Consider the following 25019-nt stretch of genomic DNA (forward strand, 5'->3'; position numbering starts at 1 on the left):
ATTAAACATCCTTAAAAACCATAGTGGTTGTGTTTAGATGTAACACTAAGTTAATGTAGGAACATCCCAGAGGAAGCTTTATGACATGCTACCATTTATCCAGAGTGAGAATTCTTTTGGGCATTAATTTTGCTTATTAATCTCAGAATATAAATGTTTTACTGTAATGGTTCCCCTGTTAAACTCTGGTTAATATTAAAACAACATTCTTGGCTTGAATGAAAAACTATTGGACAGCAAGTTGGGTGGCATATGAATTTAGTAAATAATAAATAGTTATTAATTGAAACAAAAGCTTTTGATTTTCCAGGAAAAAAAATAGTAAATTTTTAACAAATTTAAAATTAACTAAAGGAAAAAAGAAAATTGTAGAATCTAAAGTTTATGCAAATAAAACTAAACAATTGTCCTATATTTTGAGATGGATAAGCTGAATTTTAAAACATTGCTTTGATCCATATTGATATCAGTTTATGAATGAATTATTTTGATGAATCAGACAAAAATGTCATCTTATTCATCAATCTATTTCAAGGAGTGAAATGAATTCCCACTGAGAATGGCTCTGGAAAGGCCATTTAATAGTGTTCCCCTATATCATGTGATACAAATTTAATGTATTTAAAGGATTATGAATTATTATGGCTGGAATCATTAAAAAACCCATCTTCCATTTAGTTGCCTAAAACTGCTTTTCAGTTGAATTAGGCTTTAAAATTTAAATTGACCTTGGATATTTTTTATCTATTTTGGTTTTGGTTTTTTTTTTTGTTATTATTCACTTGTTTTATTTATAGAACACCCAAAATCTCTAAACTGAGCAATGTTCAAGCTCTCTAATTTGGCCTAGTAGATTTGCATGGAGACCAAACTCAAAACAAGCAACTGATATGCCTTTTTACAAATAAATGTAAGGAGCTGGCACAGTGCCAATCAGATTCTTAACTTTTAGTTCTGCATGCTGCTGTTGAATTTTTGGGAACTGTAGATCCTGATTAACTCTTGCATATCCTTCAGATGATAAGTATATTCCAGCCTCTCTGCAATTTCTGCTTCTAAGCCATCACAAAAGCATCTAAAACAATACCCTGTGAAGTTTGCTTGCTAATTACTGTATGCATTTTATACAAAATACTTTCTTTTGCTTATTTTTTTATAAAGGACTCTCATAACATTGCTATATTATTAACTTGCTAAGTATTTCATTTTTATTGTGGTTTATTATTATTTTTATCCAGCCCATTCTCTCATCTTCATGGTTGAGCAGTCTTTTACTCATGTCTTTTCATTTCTTCTGAACTCTGCATTCTGACAGCTACATCACACTGGAGCCATGGTCTACTAGCTATATTTCTTCTGCCTATGATTCATTTAACCTACTCTGTTTCTATTACCAAGGTAAAAAAAAAGATGCACATTTTTCAGAATCTCACTATCAGATTTAGGAGAAAGCCCAAACTGAATAAGTTTTATAGCATCTCAATAACTTAGTATATTTTGGCATGTAATCCTAGTTGCTTTTTAGTCAAAAAGTGAATCAAAATTAAATATTATGCAGTACTTAATAAAATATGCATCTTCTTGTGCTTTTGGGATATTTTATTATGCAGTACTTAATAAATAAAATATGCATCTTCTTGTGCTTTCAGGATATTTTTCCTCACCAAAATAAGAATCATCCCCAAAGGAGCTTTCTCAGGATTTGGAGAAGTGGAAAAAATGTATGTATTTTCAAATATACTCAGTATGTCTAGTTTATATATTTTCATGCCTTGGTCCTTTGTATGCCTTCTCTTCCATGACTCACAGTGGTTTTAATTCAACTAGCCTAGAGCAACTTCATGCCTTCTAGATATGCTCGACATCAGTTCCTATTATTCCCAGCCAATATACAGAGCAGACACTTATAAGAGTGACAATCCAATTATAAGAGCTATCAAATTGAATTAAACTGGAATGTTGATGTGGATTTAGTGAATGATCTGCAAAGAGCAAAACAGAAGTAGCCTTCCAAAGCAGTGTTATCTAACAACTCGATAGAGAGATGATAGAGATGTGAGATAGATAGAGATAGAGATAGAGATAGAGATAGAGATAGAGATAGAGATAGAGATAGAGATAGAGATAGAGATAGAGATAGAGATAGAGATAGAGATAGAGATAGAGATAGAGATAGAGACAGAGACAGAGACAGAGACAGACACAGACACAGAGACAGAGACAGAGACAGAGACAGAGACAGAGACAGAGACAGAGACAGAGATTGCATTGGCATCCATCAGTTTCAAAAGACTATGGTATCGTGTTGTGGAAAGAGGTAAAGCTGGAGTGTCCTCTCCAGAGCACGAGGCCTGGGTAGATTAATATGGAGGATAGACTGTTACCCAAGTAGCATATCCCCTCTCCACTTGCTGAAATAGTCCAATGGAACGGCAGAGCTGATACGATTGGTTCCAGATGCATCGTAGGAGTTACCAGAACACAGTTGTGCACAGTCCCAAACTGCTTCCTGGACTCCGGCTCCGGATTTTGCCTCAAGGTTGACTCCTGAAACCTTTTCCAGTAGTGGATATATCCACAAGGCAATGGAGATTTGTAATCAGAGTTTCTCTTCTCCTAGAACATGGTTCTGCTGCTTTATCTGTCGTTGGGGTGTAAAGCTTTGTTCCGCCTTCAAAACCATTGACTGTCTTCTCCTATAACCCTGGAAAGGGGCCCTTACGAGGTGCTACTAGCTAGGCCAATTGAACCAAGGTTTTTTAAGGAGGTGTTACTTCTCCATTACTCACCCTTTGTCCTGGCTTATGACATGCAGAACCTGACTTCCCAAACATTGAGCCCAGGATGGCGGGTTTAGATAGAGATAGAGATAGAGATAGATGGAGATGATAGAGATATACATACACACACATATGGGTTTTATTATAACTCAGTTGAACACCAAAACCAATGACAGGATAGACATTTGCAATGTTATTGCAAGACTAAGCAGCAGACTAATCCATCAGGAGTCAGAATTCTATGTAAGGCTTGGGGGGTAGCATCACAGCATTGTGCTAGCCATCTTGCAGATTGGTACATCTCCATGGAGACACCCTTGCTCTTACTTGTTTGTTCAGAAAGGGCTTCTGAATTGAGCTTTGAATCTCTGCCCCAAAGTACTGCGCTGATAGCATCAGGAACAATAGCAATTGTTAAACTTCCCTTCTCTTTATAAAATATAAATCATCAGTACCAAAAGTGCTTTTTCAAAAGGAAACTGGAGTTTCTTGCTTTTCTTTGAAGACATTTCACTTCTCATTCAAGAAGCTTCTTCAGCTCTGACTGAATGGTGGGGCACTTGAATAGCCCTCTCTCAACAGAAGGGGAGGGATATAACATTTCCAGTCTACAACAAAGTCCTCTCAGGAGTTCCAAGAAGGTTCCACACCCATTTGCACTACTCAGGTTACCTTGAGGATACAGATAAACCTTCAAGTGGCCTCAAGGACTCTCTAAAAGAATACAAATGACTAGCTGTCTACAAAGAATATAAATCTTTCCATTCCCCATCATCCAGTCAGAGTTGAAGAAGCTTCTTGGATAAGAGGAAAGATGCCTTCAAAGAAAAATAAGGAAGTCTAATTGAAAGGAAAAAAGGGGGGGAAATAGATCCAGGAAACTACAGACCTATCAGCCTGACCTCAATACCAGGAAAGATTCTGGAAAAGATAATCAAGCAACGAATTAGAGAACAGCTAGAAGTAAACAAAGTAATAGCCAAAAGTCAACATGGATTTGTCAAAAACAGATCATGCCAGACTAATCTTATTGCATTCTTTGACAAAGTGACAAAATTAGTGGACCAGAGGAATGCCGTCGATATAGTTTACTTGGACTTCAGTAAGGCATTTGATAAGGTAGACCATAACCTACTACTAGATAAAGTAGAAGAATGTGGGTTAGACATTGGATGGATTGGATGGATCCACCAGATGGATTCGTAACTAGCTGACCAACTGCACTCAACATGTAGTCCTCAATGGAACTGCATCTACATAGAGGGAAGTATGCAGTGGAGTACCCCAAGGTTCTGTTTTAGGCCCAGTACATCTTCATCAATGATTTGGATGAGGGAATAAATGGGGAAGTCATCAAATTTGTAGATGACACCATGCTGGCAGGAATAGCAAACAATCCAGAAGATAGGCTTAAGATACAGAAGGATCTTGACAAACTTGAACATTGGGCACTATCTAATAAAATGAAATTCAATGGTGAAAAGAATAAGGCTCTACATTTAGGCAAGAAAAACAAAATGCACAGGTACAGTATAGGTGGTACCTTGCTCAATAGTAGTAACTGTGAGAGGGATCTTGGAGTCCTAGTGGACAACCATTTAAATATGAGCCAGCAGTGTGCAGCAGCTGCCAAAAAAGCCAACACAGTTCTAGGCTGCATAAACAGAGGGATAGAATCAAGATCATGTGAAGTGTTAATACCACTTTATAATGCCTTTGTAAGGCCACACTTGGAATACTGCATCCAGTTTTGGTCGCCACAATATAAAAAAAGATGTGGAGACTCTAGAAAGAATGCAGAGAATAGCAACAAAGATGATTAGGAGACTGGAGACTAAAACATATAAAGAACAGTTGCAGGAACTGGGTATGTCTAGTTTAATGAAAAGAAGGACTAGGGAGGCCTGATAGCAGTGTTCCAATATCTCAGGGGTTGCCACAAAGAAGAGGGAGTTAAACTATTCTCCAAGGGACCTGAGGGTAGAACAAGAAGCAATGGGTGGAAACTAATCAAGGAGAGAAGCAACTTAGAACTGAGGAGAAATTTCCTGACAATTAGAACAATTAATCAGTGGAACAGCTTGCCTCCAGAAGTTGTGAATGCCCCAACACTGGAAGTCTTTAAGAAGATGTTGGATAGCCATTTGTCTGAAATGGTATAGGGTTTCCTGCCTAGGCAGCGGGTTGGACTAGAAGACCTCCAAGGTCCCTTCCAACTCTGCTATTGTATTGTAATTGCCTCTTGAAAAAGCACCTTTGGGACAACCATGATCTGAATGACTGAAAATCTCCATAGACATCCGTAGAGAACTTTCTCAAGAAGGAAAGTGGGGTAGGTTTGGTTCCTTCACCCAAAGCAAAATAATTATATACTTGAAGTCTTTATGTCTGCTTTTTGATTTTACCAATATGTTAAAGCAAAGCCAAACAAGGCAAATTACATATCACCCAATTCCTATTTATTCATAAATCATAATTAAGGATACCATGGTTTATCTCATCACAGTTTAGTGTGTATATCCAGCTAAACATAATAAATATGCCACATGATAACACAAGAAATCTTCAACCAATAACCCCATTTAATACAAGTAAAACTTCTTACAATTCAAAATATTCCTTTGGCCATCAATTGAAAGTTGCTTCTCAGTAGACAACATTAAATCCCGATTCTTGGAACAACAGAACACATGGAAAATATGTAAATTGCAGTGTGAAGGTCATATCCATCAAGAAATTTGATAAGAGCCCATATTTATTATTTAATTCTGTGGCAGAGAAAGAAATATCCAGACTCTCTCATGATCCCAACTCCGCAAAGCTCAATCATCCATTTCAGAGAATACACTTATTCAAGGACTTAATGCTTCTCCTCAATGCTCTTCATTCCCAAATGCATTTTCACTGCCAGCAGAGACTTTGGAGGGATTGGCCTGAATCTAGTGTGAACTCATTTTCCTTGTGAAAGCTCTTCTTGCTGGCAAAATTTAGTACATTGAAATTTTCATTCCCATTTTCTACAGATAAGGCCTTAGAGAGAGAGCATATTTGGAACCATCCTTTCCTCTGAAAGGATGGGTGAATTTTTAATTCATGAAATCTCTGTGGGAAATATATATTTATTGTGAGATTTATTTATTTATTTAAGCGGATTGGCAGGTTGCTAGAATGCCATATATGTATTGAAGTATATAATTTGTATACTGCAGACAAAATAAATTTTATCACATAGAAGCATTACATTATTAATAGTTGTTTCCTTCAAACAGCATACTATTCGTTTTAATATCAATGTACATGTGCGTGCACATGTGCAATCATGATGTTATAGAGCGGGAGGAAGAAGCTCACACAAGGAGTTTCTTGTTCTATGTGCAGATATATCACTTGATTATGTAGTTTGTGTCCAGCAATTATCATGACTACTGCCGATAAATGTTTTAAGGCTTATATGTTTAATTTGTCAGCTATTTCATATTTCATTGCTACTTCTCATCTGCAGATGCTGCTAATGCTGATTGGTCTCATTTGCATATTCATTACATACCCCTGTTTTCAGAGCAGTTTCCCCACAGAGTTGCCATAGCACATTGGTGTATTTTCAAAAGAAAGTCACTCTTTAGCATTTAGACTTCTGTCTTTCGATTAACAGTATGTGTCCCTTGTATCACCTCCCGAATGAACACTTTTTCACATATTATACAAGGTTGGCAGCTCGTTTCCAGGTAATGAAAGACGATATAAACCTTTTACAGATAGATTCTTCAGTTGTCCCTACTCTCTAAGGAGTCTTGGTAATTTGCATAAACTGCCCACTCCAAGTAAGCACATGGAGAGCCTGCCTCATTTTCTGCCTTAGTTCCCCCTCAAGGCTCAGAAAAGTCACCAAGTGGGAGAACTGCAATCTCCCAAGAAATCATAATTTAGCCTACTGCAACACACTCTACACAGGGTGGCCTCTGAAGAACATTTGGAAATTTATTTGGTGCAGAACATGGCTGTGCAGGTAGTAAATGGCGGCAGGTATATGGTGCATATGATGCCACTTTTATGTGACCTGCATTGGTTACCATAGGCTTCTGGGTGGAATTCATAGGGCTGGTTGTCACCTTTAAAGCTCAGTTTACTTGAAGGATACCTTTTTCCAAATGTTTCTATCCATCTCCCCATTCAACATGATCTAGCAGATCAGCCAAAGAATGTCAGTTGGCAGGGACTACAAAATTGGGGTTTTTTCTGCAGAGGCCCCTGGTGTATGGAATATTATCCCTTTGGAGATTACAATGGCCCAACCCAATCATTTTTTCATAAGGCTCTATAAACATGGCTAGATTTACAAGTCTGGGATACTGAATGTGTAAAGGGCCCCATTTTCTGACTTTATTGCTGACTATTCAGGTACCTCAGCTACTATGACTATTTATTTAGGATGCTTTTATTATTTTTTACTGTTTTAAAATGTTTTAGTGTTTTAATTGTAATACACAGTTTGTTTTAAACTGTAAGCCACCCAAAGTCATTGATTGAAATAAGCATCTATAGAAATTCAATACATAAATCAACACACACACACACACACACACACACAAACACACACACACCTTGATTTGCCAAACTTCAAAATATCACTTTATTGACTGTTTAAACTCAAAACATTTCAATAACACATGCACCCATATCATAGAAATGTTGTTGTTGTTAGTTGCGAAGTTGTGTCCGACCTATCACGATCCCATGGATAATGTTCTTCCAGGCCTTCCTGTCCTCTACCATCCTCTGGAGTCCATTTAAGCTCACACCTCAGTGACTCCATCCAGCCACCTCATCCTACATCATCCATCCCCTTCTTCTTTTGCCCTCAATCTTTCCCAGCATTAGGCTCTTCTTCAGTGAGTCCTTCCTTCTCATTGGGTGGCCAATGTTTGAGTTTCATTTTCAGGATCTAGCCTTCTACAGAGCTGTTAGAGTTGATCTCCTCTAGGACTGACCAGTTTGATCACCTTGCAGTTCAAGGGATTCGCAGAAGTCTACTCCAGCACCATAGTTCAAAGGCCTCAATTCTTTGATGCTCAGATTTTCTTATGGTCCAACTTTCACAGCCATACATTGTGATTGGGAAAACAAAGCCTTGATTATACACAATTTTGTTGGCAAGGTGAAATATAGAAATGCACAACTCCGAAGAAATCTTTAGAAGGCTTCTTTATCTCACTGAACCTGAAGTATTCCTTTATTGAAGGAAAACATCCCATCCCTCTTCTTCCATACTATCTCCTTGAAGGTTCAGAAAAGGTTCTACCCTGTCTGAGAATAATGATGAACTTGGTCCATCCCATGCAACATTTGCCCTAGCAAGAATACTTCTTCTCCAGTCAGCTTCTCAAATGAACCTGGATGAGACTGGACATCATCCAAGTCTAGCTTGCAAGTAAGGCAGAAAAGCCCATAGCCATTTCTTGCTCTTCCTAACATTAAAAAGAACAAGTTATGAAATAAATATAAGGTACTTGGTTGCCCTTTCATGATATCCAACATCAGTTGTCTAAAACAGCTGCATCTCTAATGCCAATCCAGCTTTATTAAGCTACTTAGCCCCTTGTTGGTCAAAGCATGAAAGAATGCACCTCCATACCCACCCATGATCCTGTATGGCTTTGCTTTTAGCCTTCTGAGCTGAAAAGCAGAGTGTATCATAATACTGCAGAAACAGTCCAGATTTTTCTATTTTCCAGAACCATTCATAGGCAGTGAATCTAAAAATACAGACATAGCTTTTGCAGCATGGGATTCTCTTACATCTTACACGTACTTGGAGAAAATGGGGAAATCATTTCAAGGACTCTGGTAATTAGGAGTTTTATTTTATTTTATTTTAACATACATATATTCACACTTAACAAAAAGTATCAATCCACAGCACTAAACTATCTGATTATTCCCTACAAATCCAAAATAAAATCTGGAGCGTACAGCCTGCAAATATATATACTGTATGTATGTATGTATGTATGTATGTATGTATGTGTGTGTGTGTGTGTGTGTGTGTATATATATATATATATATATATATATATATATATATATATATATATATATATATATATATATATATATATATATATATATATATATATATATATATATAATGTTTTTATTTGTGCTGATAAATAAATAAAGGAAGACTAGTATAGATCTATTTCAAGCTATTTAGCTCTCATCAGCTAAATAGCTTGAAATAGATCTATACTAGTCTTCCTTTATTTATTTATCAGCACAAATAAAAACACAAATATAACAAAGGCAACAGTAAAAATATTGGGTTTCTGTCTGGATGGACTCTTGTGACGAGCCTAATGACAGAGAGTGGAAGTGTGACCTTCCTCCCACACTTGGGCATACCAGGGGTTGTGACTTTAAGTATATATATATATATATATATATATATATATATATATATATATATATATATATATATATATATATATATATATATATATATATATATATATATATATATATATATATATATATATATATATATATATATATATATATATATATATATATATACACACACACACACATATATATACACATAAATACATACATACACACACACACTCTGTGTGTGTGTTTGTCTGTGTGTGTGTATGTACTCTATGAATAATAACAAAAATGAAACAGATCATAACTTAAAATAAGACAGGAAGCAAAGTCTTCATTTCATTCCAAAAGTGAAAGAGTGGACATGTTATGCCAGAGCTACAAAACCCCTAAGCAAGCGAGCAGCTGGCTCCATGACATTATGTGTTTGTCCAGAAGGAGAAAAAGACCCATGAAGTTGCTTCGGTGTGTGTGAGGGGGGGGGGGTATTGGCTGGGAATCAGGAATGGCCAAATTTTCTAATTCCAACCTAGGATGTCAGTCTAAAGCAAACCTTGTTTGGTGAAAAATACAATTCTTTTCAGATTCTTTGATAAGTTCCACTGCATGGAACACTAGGTAGCTGGCTGTTGGGTTTGCACTTGCAAACCTTTTCAGAACTGGTAAAACAGGTTCTAGCCCCATGTACTTCCATCAGTTGCTATTAAGTATTGCTCTGAGCCCATTAACCTACACCTCTAAGTTACCAAATACCTCAAGAAGTGAGTTTACAGAAGATGTGATAAATGTAAGTTAGAAGAAAGGTCCTGTTCTCCACAGATTTATACAATCAAGGGACTTTAGAATAAGGGAAAGACAGGCAACAGAAAACAACCTCAATGATAACATTCAAAACCCACCAGGAAAAACTTGAAAGACGTTATCAGGTATTCTGGGAAAAGGATAGAAAAGCAGAAGCCTCCTCTATTTGACAAATGGTGAGGCAGAATTTTTGACATTATTTCAGCTATTTGTGTGGTTTTAAAAAGATCTTTCAGGTATCTTAATTAAATTACAATTCATAAAATGCTTCCCTTTGAATAGCATCTATATGAGTTAAATATCAAAATGCACAGAGAAGTGCATGTAGATTAGGTGGTCTGTACTCTCCACGGTACACTCTCAGAAAGCAACAATGTAGCTGTTATGCGTAATCACTACTAATGTAAATTAAGAGTATTTAACTCCCTCTTTGTCCTAAGGCCAATGTGCACACTGCTGAATTTTCATAATCATATGCATTTCTTCTCAAGCACTGGAGAATAGCCTTTAATATGCTTTTCTTATTCTTAAAAAATTGGCATATGAAAAAAAATCTGTTTGAATGGCAGAAACTAGATAAAATATGCCACAAATAGTTTGGATATTCAACCAATAGTCTGTGGGTTATATTTCATCATTGAAGTACTTTTAGTTGAGCCTAAAAGAATTTTACGGCATTTGTTTATTCTGTTGCCTACTGAAGATCCAGGAGCAAAACTGCACATACTTCTTCCTGGCGTAGATTATTGCTTAGAAGAACGATATGCAATCCTCTCAACCCAGGGGCCACAACTAAATAGCTGACTATGAAACATAAAATCAGTTATTTGCTGCTGAATATCTGCAACCTCCAAACACAACCGGATCATAATGTAGACACTCGGCAGCAAATAACTGATCTTCAGCAATGTGATTTGGGCCTTAAAATAAAGTAGCAATTATCAAATCTATTTTCCATTTCAATCATCCACCTAAAACAGCCCAAAAGGCAAAAATATGTGTTGAGTTCCTCACTCTAACAATTCCCTTCTATGGCTTGTTTTGCTCTATCCACCTAACTAGGAGAGCACCTGACAGATAGCTGTTTACCATCAAGGCCTATCAGTGTGAGTGACCTTGACCACTATGTTATGTTTTCAGTTTCTTGAAGAAGTAACAAAAAGGAGTTGATCGTTTATGTTATTCCTGCCAATAATCTACTACTACTGGCTATCAAAGAGCAGGTATTTTCCTAGATATATTTTAAAATGTTTGGAATCAATGGGCCAAGAGCAATATTCCATAAAACCATGAGACTTTATGAAACAACCAGAGTGTTAAATATTTATAAGCTCAGCCTATATACCTAGGTCAACCATTATATATACATACCTGGTTATATATGAACCATTATATGGGGAAAATGGTGCGCAGAGGAAAAGTGATATTTTCTTCTCAGCTGGGTACCAAATTGTAGCTATTGACTTATCTGCAGAACTCAGTGGGACTATTTGCAGCCTGCACAATGCTTTCTCAACAATTGCTGAAGCCTTGCAACAAGGCCACTACAAAGAGTTGGCTCAAAATGATGGCATTGATTTCAGCAACCCTAACTGTAGTTTAAAATGCAGAGAAAGAATGATAAAGTTCTGCACTTTTTAAGAGCGTGCAACATATTTTTCCCATTTATGGAGCAATTACATCCTGTTGTACATTATTATGTTTTGCTTTTATTTCTCTACAGTAAAAGATGTGTAGGCTTTTGCATTTTAATTTGCATTTTAATTTATAGCAACCTCCTGTGCCAAAACCTTAAAACATAGATGAGTTTAGAACTTTGCTTCTTAATTGGCGATCTGCAGCTATTCTGCCATTTCTGCATAATCAGAAAATACAAAAAGAAATATTTAAATGCACTGATTTTAAAGTTGTGGCGTAATGTGAAACAGGAAAAGCTCTGAACATTAAAAAAAATCATATTCATGCCTAAGAAGAAAAACAAAATGAGGTCTGTTCCTTAATTCTGCTATTCTTTCTCATTGCTTTTTAAGAAAATCCATAGCATTTGATTTGAAGCTGACCTTATTTAATCATACTGATTGTGAGAAGCTGAAGGCTAATTAGAAGACAAGTTGCTACAGTAATTTCTGGGCCATGAACCAAAAGAAAGAATATTTGGTAGTTTTACCAGAATTGTTTATAGAGAGTAGCTGAGGCTTTCAAAATTAAAAGATAATTCATCCAAATCAGTTGTGGAACACAAGTGAGTATATGATCTATCACAAGGAATATTTTTCTGCTGTTTATTTTCTTTTCACAATTTCTAAATTATGTGCCACTTTAAAATCATGCCACTTTTATTAAGAAATAATAGTGTCCATGTGTGCACGTACAAATATATAACATAGATCAGAGGTGTCCAAACTTGGGAACTTTAAGACTTGTGGCCTTCAACTCCCAGAATTCCCCATGCTTGCTTTGGGAGTTGAAGTCCACAAGTCTCAAAGTTCCCAAGTTTGGACACCCCAACATAGATAGATGGATGAACAGGCACAGTGGTCAACAATTTTCTATTGGATTGAGGCAGCAATGGAGTAGCTGCACATTTCTGTTTAAGACCTAAGAACCTGAACCAGAACTAAAATTTTGGCAGAAAAAAATTGCAAGATATTAGAATTAAACAGAACAAACATATCTTTTTCTGCTAAAGTTTACGTTAGGCTTATAGGCTAGAAGAAGAAGGATGGAAGGGAATCAAAGAATCCATCTACAATGGTAGTTGGCAAGATGTGATTGGATACTACTATGCCTACAGATATCTTAGCTGGTACTTACAAAAACCTCCATCTACAGTTTATCTTTATTTTTATATTCCTTTTTTAAGATTCTTTAATTATTTTAAAAATGAGAACCCATCAACCCATGACATACTAATCTTCCACATTTTTAAGAGTACCAGTGTTGTTTGTCTGTAAACAATCTTATGAAATAAGCAATGTAAGTGGCTGCCAATTAGTATATCCCACAGCCAGGAAAAAATGCACAGGTAAGCTAGGATGGTACAGAACAACCTGACATGTTACAGGGGATGACAGAGCAATCATGAAATGTTGTTTTCAGGTAAATGAGGGTAATGTGACCAGGTCACATCCATCATAGTGGATATTTTATGAGAACATCCACAACAAAATTGAAAAATTCAAATATGCTCATCAGCATCAGCAGAAAAAAAGTATTGACTGTTCCTGGTCAACAATCAAACGTGTGTGTGTGTGTGTGTGTGTGTGTGTGTGTGTGTGTGTGTGTGTGTGTACCTTAAAAACAATATAAGTGGTAACCATATAATATTGGTGCTATTTATATAGCACCTCATTAGGTAGCACCTAACATATTATTTTTTAAAAAAAGAAATGAAGTATAGGAAAAATAGGACAAATAAAGATTAAAATGTTTTTAAATTTTGTTTTTCCTATTTTTAACAGTAGATATTCATAAGTATTTACTTTGATTTGAATATAGTAGAAATACAGTAGTAATTCATACATTTCACTATAAAGGGAAGAACTCTGTCTGGATATTAACAATGGAGCCATTTCTAAAATCTGATAATTAACTTGGACCAGAAAGGACAGCATAATGTAGAATAACGTCTGGGGTCAAGCACAAAATTTACAGATCCTTCCCAAAGAAGTTTGCAAAATGTAACACAGGGGAACACAGAATATGACAAGGTAGAAAAAACATATAAACAAGAGATCCAGTTGTAAAAATTACATTCCTTGGAGGTGTGCTATATATGCCTGTTTTGGTGAAGACAGCTCTCAGTTGGTTAATTCTACTGGAAATTTACATTCAAGATAGAATAAGATAGCAAGAAAATACAGAAATTAAGGAACTGCAGTATTGTAGCAATTTGGTGATGAACTACTTCATCTACAAACGGAAGGTTTAGAGAAATAGCCAGGGAAAAAAACTAGACAAAGTAGAGAAGTTAAAAGTAAAGGTTCCCCTCAGACATATGTGCTAGAAGTTTCCAACTCTAGGGGGCGGTTTTCATCACCGTTTCAAAGCCGAAGAGTCAGTGCTGTCCAAAGATGTCTCTGTGGTCATGTAGTTGGCATGACTAAACACTGAAGGCACACAGAACCCTGTTACCTTCCCACCAAAGGTGGTCCCTGTTTTTCCACTTGCATTTTTACATGCTTTCGAACTGCAAGGTTGGCAGAAGCTGGGACAAGTAATGGGAGCTCACTATGTTCTGTGGTGCTAGGGATTCAAACCACCTAACTGCTGACCTTCTGATCGACAAGCTCAGCATCTTAGCCACTAAGCCACTTACAGTAGAAAGCTAGCAAGATCTAAATAGAGACCAAATATTCTGATTATTAATTTTGGTCTTCTTGAGACTCAAACCTATCTGACTAATTATCTGCCAGAACATGAAAGGAGGAAGAGGAAGGGAAGGCAGTGATAGCAGAAAAGTTTAAAATTTAAGCAGCGTAAGCCTGACTATTGGTTTTCTTCTGCTTACTTCTGAATTGCTAGACCTGCCAAAATAGTAACTTCCTCCTCTGCTTCTTTCTGCATGCTGTATAAATTAAAAGATAAATATTACAATTATTTTAAACCTAGTGCGTTCTCAAATAAAAAAACAATCCCTTTAAGAGGGAGCTAGTATTCAAGGAGGTAGAAGCTGCATCTAGTTGTTCAGCTTGGCTGAATTGCAAGAGACAGCTCATAAACCTAAAAGACACATTTTTATAGAAGATGGGTTGGTTTGTTTTATTCACAATTTGATTTTTTTTAAAGTGAAATATAGTGTCACTGTAAAGCACCTGCTGTTCCCAGCTTCATCATAATGTGTAATGTAGTGGAATTAGCAATAGAAATGCAGTTAATCGCATTTCTCGTTATGAGTGGATAATTTATATAAGGGTGGATATAAATTTTGATGTTTGCATTTTCTAAGTTGTTTATAAGGTTAATTAAATAGGGTCTTTCTCTACTGTCTCTCTCCTGGGGGAGAAAAATAATACTTAGCAGCCCAATTTATTCTAAGAACCTTGTCAAATGCCCTAAGTGGATGCAAAGAAGGTGTGAAGAAAGGAAGATATTAACATTTATAGTACATATCTCAGCTTCAGCCTCCAAAAGTTCACCTGAGAACCTGAACCCCATATTTACATATTGTATTTCTGAACCTGTCCAGTCTGCCTTTAATATACACTGATTGTCAATCAGATCGGCAGAAAATTGGTTTTTTCTGTGAAGATTTCATGTTTAATGGAACTCCTTTCTCATGGGAGATATATCTGGAATCATCAATCAACCTTTTAAGCAGACCTTTAAAAGTCATCCGTTTTGAATTGTTTTTCACAAAGTGGCTAGGAGGATTTTGTAAAAATTTCTTCATTCATAAAGCTTATGGCTTAAAATTCTATTAATTGTTAAATATACTATTTATGAGTGTATTTCTAGTCAATGAAACCTTCAAATGGCTAAATACTGTGTGATATTACAAATTTCCCATTCTCCACTTTTAAGGGCTAGGCCCAGTGGTGGGATTCAGTCAGTTTTCACCTATTCGGGAGAACCAGTTGTTGACTTTCTAAGCAGTTCAGAGAACCGGTTGTTGGAAGAAATCTCCTTTTGGTTTTTGTTTTTCATTTTACAGGGCTAATCCTGTAAGGAAGGCAGGAAGGAAACATTCTGGTGTTGTTTCTAGCCTAATCTTTATTGCCCTGCTTACAAAAACTGCCTCTCTGGTCAGGGGTGGGCTGCTGCCAGCATTACTGCCAGTTTGGCGCACAAAAAAATTTTTGCGCGCCAAAATCCGTGCAGGTGCTCATTTGCACCTAAAAAGGTCTGTCCATGTGCACAACATTAGAAAAGAGAAAAAAAAAATTTCTGCCTATGAAGATTATTCTACGCATGTGCAGGACCAAAAAACAAGATGGCACCACCGCCAATAGAACCGGTTCAGAGGGCATTACAGGCCAAGTTACTATCTACTTGGCCGAACCTGTCCGAACTGGTAGGAACACACCTCTGTCTCCGGTTAACACTTATTACATTGTAATCGCTAAGGTGAAGCACCCATTGACGTGAGTGATGTTGAGTTGGCCATGCCCACCCAGTCACATGACCACCAAGCCACACCTACCAGGCCAGTCATTAGAGTAGAGAACTGGTTGTTAAATTATATGAATCCCTCCATTGCTAGACCCATTAAGGCAGGTCTTTCCTATTTCTTTCATTGACTATTAAACAATTGTGGGCTCCTGCCTCTTTTGTCTGATTGTTTTCTAAACGATATTGCTTTCCGCTTTCCTCAAGGTGGTCCATGTATTCCATTACATCATGTTAGACATGCTACATTGAGAATATGGATTAGGTACAAATCCAGGTTGTGCTCAAAAACACCTTTGTGGCTCTCAGCACAAGAAGCATTTTAAAGGCAAGAAATAATAGGCAAATACAAATGGTTAACTTATTATGAGATACTACAATTTTGTCACAGGGAATACAAAATAAAATCAAGAGAAGAACTGGTAGCAAAGTAACATGGTTGTCAGTGGTTTCCTTATTTACAGTTATTAGAAAGATTTAAAGGAGGCAAAAGAGTGTATGATTATGATGATTGTAAGACTGAGTTTGGAATGGTCTGTTCAACCACCCCGCTTTGCACCCCAGGTATTGTTTAGCTAGGGGTGGGTAGAAAACAATGAAGGATAAACATGTTCCTCCTGGAGCTTGGGGGGGAGGGGGGAGCAGCCATTCCCACCTGTTACCAAAGGAACCTCAGGCACTTAAAGGGAATAAGTGCAGCCTTAGCTCAGCAGAAATGACTGGATTCTATCATTAGCCCACCTCGGATAATAAAGCGCTATTGCCATCCACGCTCCGGCAGGCTGGGAGGGGGGATAACTTCCAACAAAACACAACAACTGGAGAAAAGCAGCTAAGGGCAAAGAAGCTTGTCCGGTGAGAGCCACATGCTACTTTTGCCTTAGATTCCTCTCCTCCATACGCACAGCTTTCCTCCCGGGCTCTCTCCTGGCTACCTCCCCAGCTGCTTCTTTTGCCATGCAGTTTCCCAGCATGACAAAAGACTTCCTTTTCCCTTCGCCTTCCAGCCCACAAGAAGCTCCAGATCTGAGCCAATCCACCATTGCAGCTTGGCCCGGGCTGCGGGGAAACCTCACTAGCGGAAAGCACTTTCTTTTGCCCACGGTGGAGTTCAGGCGTTCTCTCCTCTCGCCCAAGACCCCACTGACCCACCTATTTGTTGGAAGTTTTGGTAGGCTCGCATCCCTCCCCCCCCCCCAATCTTCCTCCTTTTGCAATTCATGCAAGGTTAACTCAACAGAGAAGACTCAATCCATGGCAACTGGCATTGCATGTATTAAAGAAAAAAGAAAAAAAGGGAAATCTGAAGGAAAAGAGGGAGCATGGGGTGGGGGTGGGGGCATCAGAAACGGAGAAAGCGAGGAGGAAGAGCGGGCGCTATGCTGCAGCTTTAAACAGAATGACAGAGTTGGAAGGGAAGGGATCAATGACTGCACTGGACTCATCACTTACTCTGCTGCTGCTGAGTCAAAGGAAGAACCAGCGCCCTCTACTATGAGGCAGGAGAACTGCATGCATCACCTACCTCTGGACTACTTAGGCTTAATTCTGCTTGAGCGATCATAAAACGCCTAAAAAGTCAGACTAGATGAAGCACGCAGTTCTCCTGCCTCATAGTAGAGGGCGCTTTTTAAGATTCTTTTTTAAACAGTTAAGCAGAGACATCTACGGTGAGGCAGCAGCTAGCTAGCCTCATCTCAGCACTCGCCTTTTTCCTTTTACATTTTTTTTCTTTTTGTGATGGGAGTGGTGAGGCTGTGCTTCCCCTGCTTCATGTGACTGCACGTCACTGCTATACCGTATAGACTAGAGTCACCCCAAACAGCAAGATGGGTGGTAAAAATTTAATAATAAATAAAATGTCATCAGAGAAACTGTCTAGAATATATAAAGTCATTTCAAGTACATATTGGAAATGTATAAAATATTGATGATTGATCTGGAGCCTGTTCAATGGAAGTACAAAAAAATCTGGGTTTTACTTTATGTAGATACATACATACATACATATCCATCATGTTGTATCTTTTCAAGGTAAGTACATTATGCAGAGCATGGAAAGGAGCAAAAAATAGTAGTCCAAATAAATTAACGGCATAAAATTCAAGGGAAAAAAACCTCATGTGATGAAAAGATGTCAGCCTTGAAAATCATGATTACATTTTTGGAAGAAAAAGGAATGTTAAATGATTCACTGTTTTTTTTTATTCCCCTTTAACACAGGAAGATCTCTAAAGTAAATCCCACTATTGTCAAACCCACACTGAGTCCAGTTAGACTAACACCTATATATTCTATGTATGTGGACAGGGTTAATAGACCATATCAATTGAGGAAAATATTTGTAGCTCATGGTTGGAGGAAAAACAACCAAGTTCAGAAAGCATCAAGGACCCCCTTATTAATACATCATGCTAAGACATACTGCAGCCTGGTTTGCTTGAAAACTGTTTGTGTATCTATGGATATATATATATATATATATATATATATATATATATATATATATATATATATATATATATATATATATATATATATATATATATATATATATATATATATATATATATATATATATATATATATATATGATAAACATAGCCAACCTGTCAACCGTGATTAACATGTTTATTGCTGTGATATTGCACATTCTTGCAAGTTGTTACTTATGATATTAATGCCAATATGAACAAGCGAAGTTACATGGACAGCAGAATGACCTGCATTACTTTAGTTTCCAGGCAATCATGTCAATACAAGTGATGAAGATATAAACAAACCCCTGAAAATTGAAAAGAAAGTTTTTAAGCAAGTCTGTTTCTTGCTGATGGTTGATCGCAAGTACAGTACTATATCTGAAAGGAAAACTAGGTTAACATTAACCTTTAAATTGAGAAGATTGTGTCTCATTTTTGGAGAACAGCTTGTGCTTTAAAAAATCTTTTAGAGATATGATTTTAAAAGCAATAGTGTGTTTTAATGGACTCCAGTTTACAGCTTTTTAATTCTTGAAGATTACCAAATTTATGAATTATTTGTTTTCATACAGACAGTATTTATCCTATTAACATTTCCAGTCATTTTATTTCCATTTCCTTGACAGAGAGATCTCTCAAAATGATGCACTGGAAACTATAGAATCAGATGTTTTCTCTGACCTACCCAAGCTTTATGAAATGTAAGTAATAAATTGAATTTAAAATAGAAAATCTCATAAAAATATAATCAACTAATTGATGAAATGGTATGTTATTTATATTTAACAAAAGGGGGCAAAAGTCTATTTCTATCTCACCATCGTTAACTACCATGACCACTTTTCCTTGCAGCATAAAAAAAATGTACAATTGTTTTTATTTTTTTAAAAAAAAGAAATTAGCCCTTGGCTGCCATTTCTTTACTTCGAGACTGAGTAAAATGGGTAAGCAATATTTACCTACCAAGCTGTATGTAGCTTGTCAAATATAAAATTTCACTATAAACTTGACATCAAGTAATTTGTTTACAGAAAGGCATACTAAGGAAATCACCACAATCTCCCGAGGACCATTACCCTACAGAAAATACTTTTCTGATGTCAGTGTAATCAATGTGTACACCATCATATGATAACTGTAGCCCAAGTACAAGCTTATTGTAAATCAACTGTTATCGCAGTATATTTCTATTGATCTGTTCTTAACAAAGGACTAACTTATTACATAATAAGTTAACCATAAATTGATTTTTTGAATTTGATTTTGGCCAGAGTTTATCTTGAAAACTTACCAAGGATTATGATCCATCTGGCAATTCCTTTCTTTACTCCAAATCATCCTTCCTTACATTGAATAAGTCAGTGCTTTAATATTTCCCCTTTGAAACTGTTTATTGTCTTAGATTATTATTTGAAGCTTCTCCTAAGTGCCACCATTTTCAATATTAGGCAAGCAGGAAAAAAGAGGCAACCTTTTCATGACGTGGTACCACGTCTTCATAATACTCTCCATGAGAATGTATGGTGGATTATGCTTTATAGTGATTCTGTTCACTCTGAAAGAGCAATACAATACACATTCATATGGACATTTTTCTTTTTTCCCTACAGAAGGATTGAAAAATCAAACAATCTCATATATATTGATAGACATGCATTCCAGAAACTTCCCAGTCTCAGATATTTGTAAGTCTATGATTTATGTAATTGTTTCCAATCAAGTTATTTTTACATACAGTATTCTTTTTATTTTGATTTCTCTACACAATAACCATCCATATAAATTACTTCCATGTAATTAATACAATTGCTTCTGTTGCGAAAACTGTTCATATTCCAGTTCAAAAATGAAAGTTTTAATGATGATAATATTATTTTATTTCAGGTTCTGCAGCTTATGCGTTTACTGTTATATATTTTTAGTGCTTGCAAAATGTTAAGAGTGGGGATAAAATGGAATCATTCCTTGATAAGTGTGGTAGCTTCTTCCTTTTCCCATTTCCATATATGAAACATATTGTGAGCTTCTAAAGCCTTTTGGGAAAAAGTAAAGTGTATAATTCTAAGAACTGCAAGTCACTATCAGAAATATATTTCTAACATGGTTATGTTTAAGGAGCAAAGGGCAATTCTGCTCTTTCCTTTGCTGCTGTAATGATCCACATAATGATCCAGAAGAGCATCCTGGTTCTAAGAGGGTTTGTTTTTAATGTACTCCATTGACTTAATTGAAGACATGGTGCTCTTCTGTCTATGATAGATATTTGCAGTAAAGGGGCAGTCTACAGGAAAAAGTCTAATAGCCCCTCTCTTTATTATCTTCTTACCATTCTCTGGTTACAGTCAGCTGTTGGAATAGGAATTAGCACTTTCCACGTGCATCAAAGATTCATTCCTGCAGCACTGCCTACAACAGATGCTCTCTTTTTCCCAAGTAGCTCATATATTCTTTGAATATATGTGTATTGTATTAAACTTGAAAACAGGCAAATATTAATGATAGAAAAAAAAAGGCTTCACATCCTTATGGTTGAAGAAACAAGTTTAAGGATATAATGGCCTTTTCTTGTTGTTATTGTTTCACTTTTTACAACCAAAGGCCTTTTTTTTTAACCGCTACTTAATTTGTGATGGAGATACAAGAAGTTAGGCTCAGTTTGATTTGGGAAAGTGTGACCCATTTGATACTATGCTGCCATTTCTTATTTGAATTCCTAAAAACTGTGGTCTACACCTGAGGCAAATTCTACAATTTGTATTGTTGTTGTTGTTGCTTTAATTATTTTTGGCACTGCAATGTATTCACAAATGCTATGCCAGACCAGTTCCTTCCCAGTTTTATTTCACACTGATCAGTTGATGAGATATAATGGAAAGGCAAAAGAACCTCAGCATTTCATCACAGCATTACACACTCCACTGAGAAAACTTGACTGGCTTTTTAAAAACTTAATGAATAAAGAAAAGGGACGGAGCGGCAGATACCAGTGTACATTAAATTTTCCATTTCTTTCAGTCACCACATTATTTATTGTGCACTATGCCATATCTTCAGACTTTTATATTAGGAGGAAAGATGCCAAAAAGGGGATTTTGTGACTCACGCTGTCATAAGCAAATCTAGCTTCCCTTACCAGCTTTGCTTTTTGGAATCTCATTATCATATGACCACAAGGCTGTCGTAAATGCAAGTCAATTGCAAAGTGATCACATGGCTGTGGGTGTAGTGAATCTTAATTTCGAAGTCAGCTCATAAGTCATTTTTGCCCATACCATTGTAACTCTGAATCCTTGTTAACAAAATGGCCGTGATAGTAACATCCTACCTTATTGGTACTGATAAACTCATAACCGGTTTTGTATTCAGGTAGTCCTCAACTTACCACAGTTCATTTAGTGAATGTTCAAAGTTGCAACAATACTAAAAAAAAAGTGAGTTACTGTATTTTTCGGAGTATAAGACGCACCTTTCTCCCTCAAAAAAGAGGGTGAAAATCTGGGTGCATCTTATACACTGAATATAGCATTTTTGGCCTCCCAAAACCCCACTCCCTTTACAAAAATGGCCATGCATAGCCTTTAGGAGGCTTCCAGAGTGCTCCTGGGGGCTGGGGGGGCAAAAATGAGCAAAAAACAACCTGTTTTTTGCCCCCCCCAACCCCTGGGATCACTCTATAAGCCTCCTAAAGGCTATGCATACCCTTTTCTTTTTACAAAAAACAGGCCCGTTTTTGTGAAAAATAAGCCTTTTTTCTCATTTTTGCCCCCTTCAACCCCCAGGAGCACTCTACAAGCCTCCTAGCAGCTATGCATGCCCTTTTTTTAACCCAAAAATGGGCCCATTTTTGTGGAAAAAAACAGCTATTTTTGAGAGATCTGCAGAGTGCAAAAACTTTTTTTTTAATTTGCCTCTTCAAAATTTTGGTGCGTCTTATACTCTGAAAAATACGGTATATTTATTAGAGTTGGTTGGTTTGAAACTAAAGCAGCATATAAGCCTGAACAAGCAAGCAAGCAAATAAATAAACACAATCAGCCTATATGAAATCATGTTTTTCAGACTTATGATCTTTGCAACATCTCCAGGGTCATGTGATTAAAATTCAAATGGTTGGCAACTGGCTCATATTTAGGACGGTTAGAGTATCCCAGGGTCAAGTGATCACCTTTTGTGACCTTCTGACAAGCAAATTCAATGGGAAAGCCGGATTCACTTAGTAACCGTGTTACTAAATTAACAATTGCACTGATTCACTTAACAACTGTAGCAAGAAAGGTTGTAAAATTGGGCAAAAATTCACTTAGCAACTGACTCACTTAAGCAAGACAAATGTTGTATTGAATTGTGGTTGTAAGTCAAGAACTATCTGTACTGAGTCATACACAATTAGGAAATTATGTTTACCTTGCCAGATGGCATGATTTCTGGGCAAATAATATTACTGACATCTCTCATTTAGAAAAAAAAAAAGCCCTGCATTTTTATATACATGTCTGAACTACAGGGGTAACTTCGGAGTAAGCATAGACAGAATTTAGCTCCATGTCACATTTTATTTCTATTAATATATGTTTCAATTGGGAAAAAGAAATTGCAATTACTTGGTGTCCTTCTCCCACGTGTTAATTTTTAAACTCTCTAATTAACTTTAAAATCTTAATCAGGCATCCATATAGATTAATAATGTAGTTCAAACTAAAATGCTGGTCAATAACTATTTTATGCTTTCGTTGTTGAGTTATAAAAAATACTGAACATGATTAGGGCCCAATTATGTTTGTTAAATTAAGTTTGTTTCATTCATTCTTTCTCCATCTCTCACCCTTTTTTTAAAAAAAAAGTGTGCTCTTGACTTGCTTCCAAAGATTTTTCATACAGAGCATAAAATTGTTAATTGCTTCTTTCTAGCAGACCAAATGGACAATCTGTTTCCAAAATGGTAACTTGTTGCCTTTTTCAATGCTGTAGATAGAAACCTCATTAAAAGGAAAGAGTAAGGGGAATCATTATCTGTATGATAGTGTTTTGGATTTTTAAATTGCACCACTGGGTGCTTTTATTTCCACAGTTGCTTTACATTTATAATCTGGATTCTAGAATGCTGTGTCATTTCAAGGGATAGGAAAGAAATCCATCATAAATTCCTTTGTCAGGTTCAATGGCAGAAGACACCAACATGGAATCTTCCAGAACAGATGAAAACACAATGTGTTGAGTTGGCTAGCTTAGGTCTCAATGTTTCTTTTACTAGAATGGACATTTGGGAAAGCTGCATGAAGAAAAGCGTACCTTGGATAGCTTTAAAATGTGTATGTAGAAAAAGTATAATGCGGTAAAGTGGGGTACAAAAGTAGGTTTATTAGGAAAAGATTAGGAAAATTTATACGACGATTCAGGAGTTGATTTTAAAATATTTGCAGGACTTGAAAATGTCACCTTGGACATAGACTGTATTTATTTGTTTGTTTGTTTTGCTTGCTTACTTGTTTGTTTGTTCAGGCTTATATGCTGCTTCAATCACAAAACAACCAACTCTAATGATTATAATCCCATTCATACATTTTTACTCTTGAGAGATTTGATGGTTCATGTCCTAACCTACACATAGTTCAAATTTGAAAGCGGATGGGATTTCCCTGCCACTGAAATCCATCTTGAATTTGCTATATAAGTGTACATCCTTAGGGGCTGACGAGGTGGCAGGCTCCTAGCACCAGGGGAGAAGCCCTGGCAAGAGTTCAAGCTTGACAATTCATACTGCAGTAAAAGTGTTCTCTTTCGCTCCACTTCAGAATTTAAAAATATCCCCTTGTTGCAACATGGCCATATTTCACAGTGTTGTACAAACATACAGTTTCATCTCTGAAACATGTAAGCGAGAGAATCGTATTCCTGGAGAAAATCTATGTGATTGCCAAGAATTTTGTTTTGAATTGTTTACTTTACAAATAAATATAATCTAGTTACTTTTCTAAAATACTATAGGGACTCCTCGTCTTATGACCACAACTGAGCCAAAGATTAATGTTGCTAAGTGAGAAATGTGTTAAGTGAGTTTTGCCCCCTTTTACAATTTTTCTTGACTCACTTGTTAAGTGAATCACTGCAGTTGTTAAATGAGTAACACTGTTGTTAAGTGAATCTGACTTCCTCATTAACTTTGCTCGTCAAAAGGCCATAAAAGGGGATCACATGACCCAGGGACACTGCAACCGTCATAAATATCAACCAGTTGCCATGCATCCGAATTTTGATCACGTGACCATGGGGATGCTGCAATGGTCGTAAGTGTGAAAAATGGTCATTCGTCACTTTTTTCAGTGCTTAATAACTAATAAGACCTAATCACTGTATATGAAATAGGAGGAGCTGAAAACCCTAAAAGAAACACAAGCAATTTCACCATTGGCTAGATACTCTCAGGAAGTCACTGGCCACATTCTGGCCTACTGAATAAGACAAGAAC

General features: G+C 36.6%; 1 protein-coding gene across 1 annotated transcript in view; it reads left to right on the forward strand.

Moving 5' to 3' along the window:
• The window catches only part of FSHR (follicle stimulating hormone receptor), a 92798-nt gene that overhangs the window by 33777 nt on the left and 34002 nt on the right, over nt 1-25019 (forward strand). Inside the window, exons 2-4 of the mRNA XM_014057013.2 lie at nt 1650-1721; nt 19180-19254; nt 20164-20238. Of these exons, the coding sequence (XP_013912488.2) occupies nt 1650-1721; nt 19180-19254; nt 20164-20238 (222 nt within the window). The remainder of the gene's footprint in view (nt 1-1649; nt 1722-19179; nt 19255-20163; nt 20239-25019) is intronic.

The sequence above is a fragment of the Thamnophis sirtalis genome, unplaced genomic scaffold (genome assembly GCF_051295495.1).
Source record: "Thamnophis sirtalis isolate CommonGarterSnake01/CBP01778 unplaced genomic scaffold, rThaSir2_p1.2 scaffold_6, whole genome shotgun sequence".
NCBI lineage: Eukaryota > Metazoa > Chordata > Lepidosauria > Squamata > Natricidae > Thamnophis > Thamnophis sirtalis.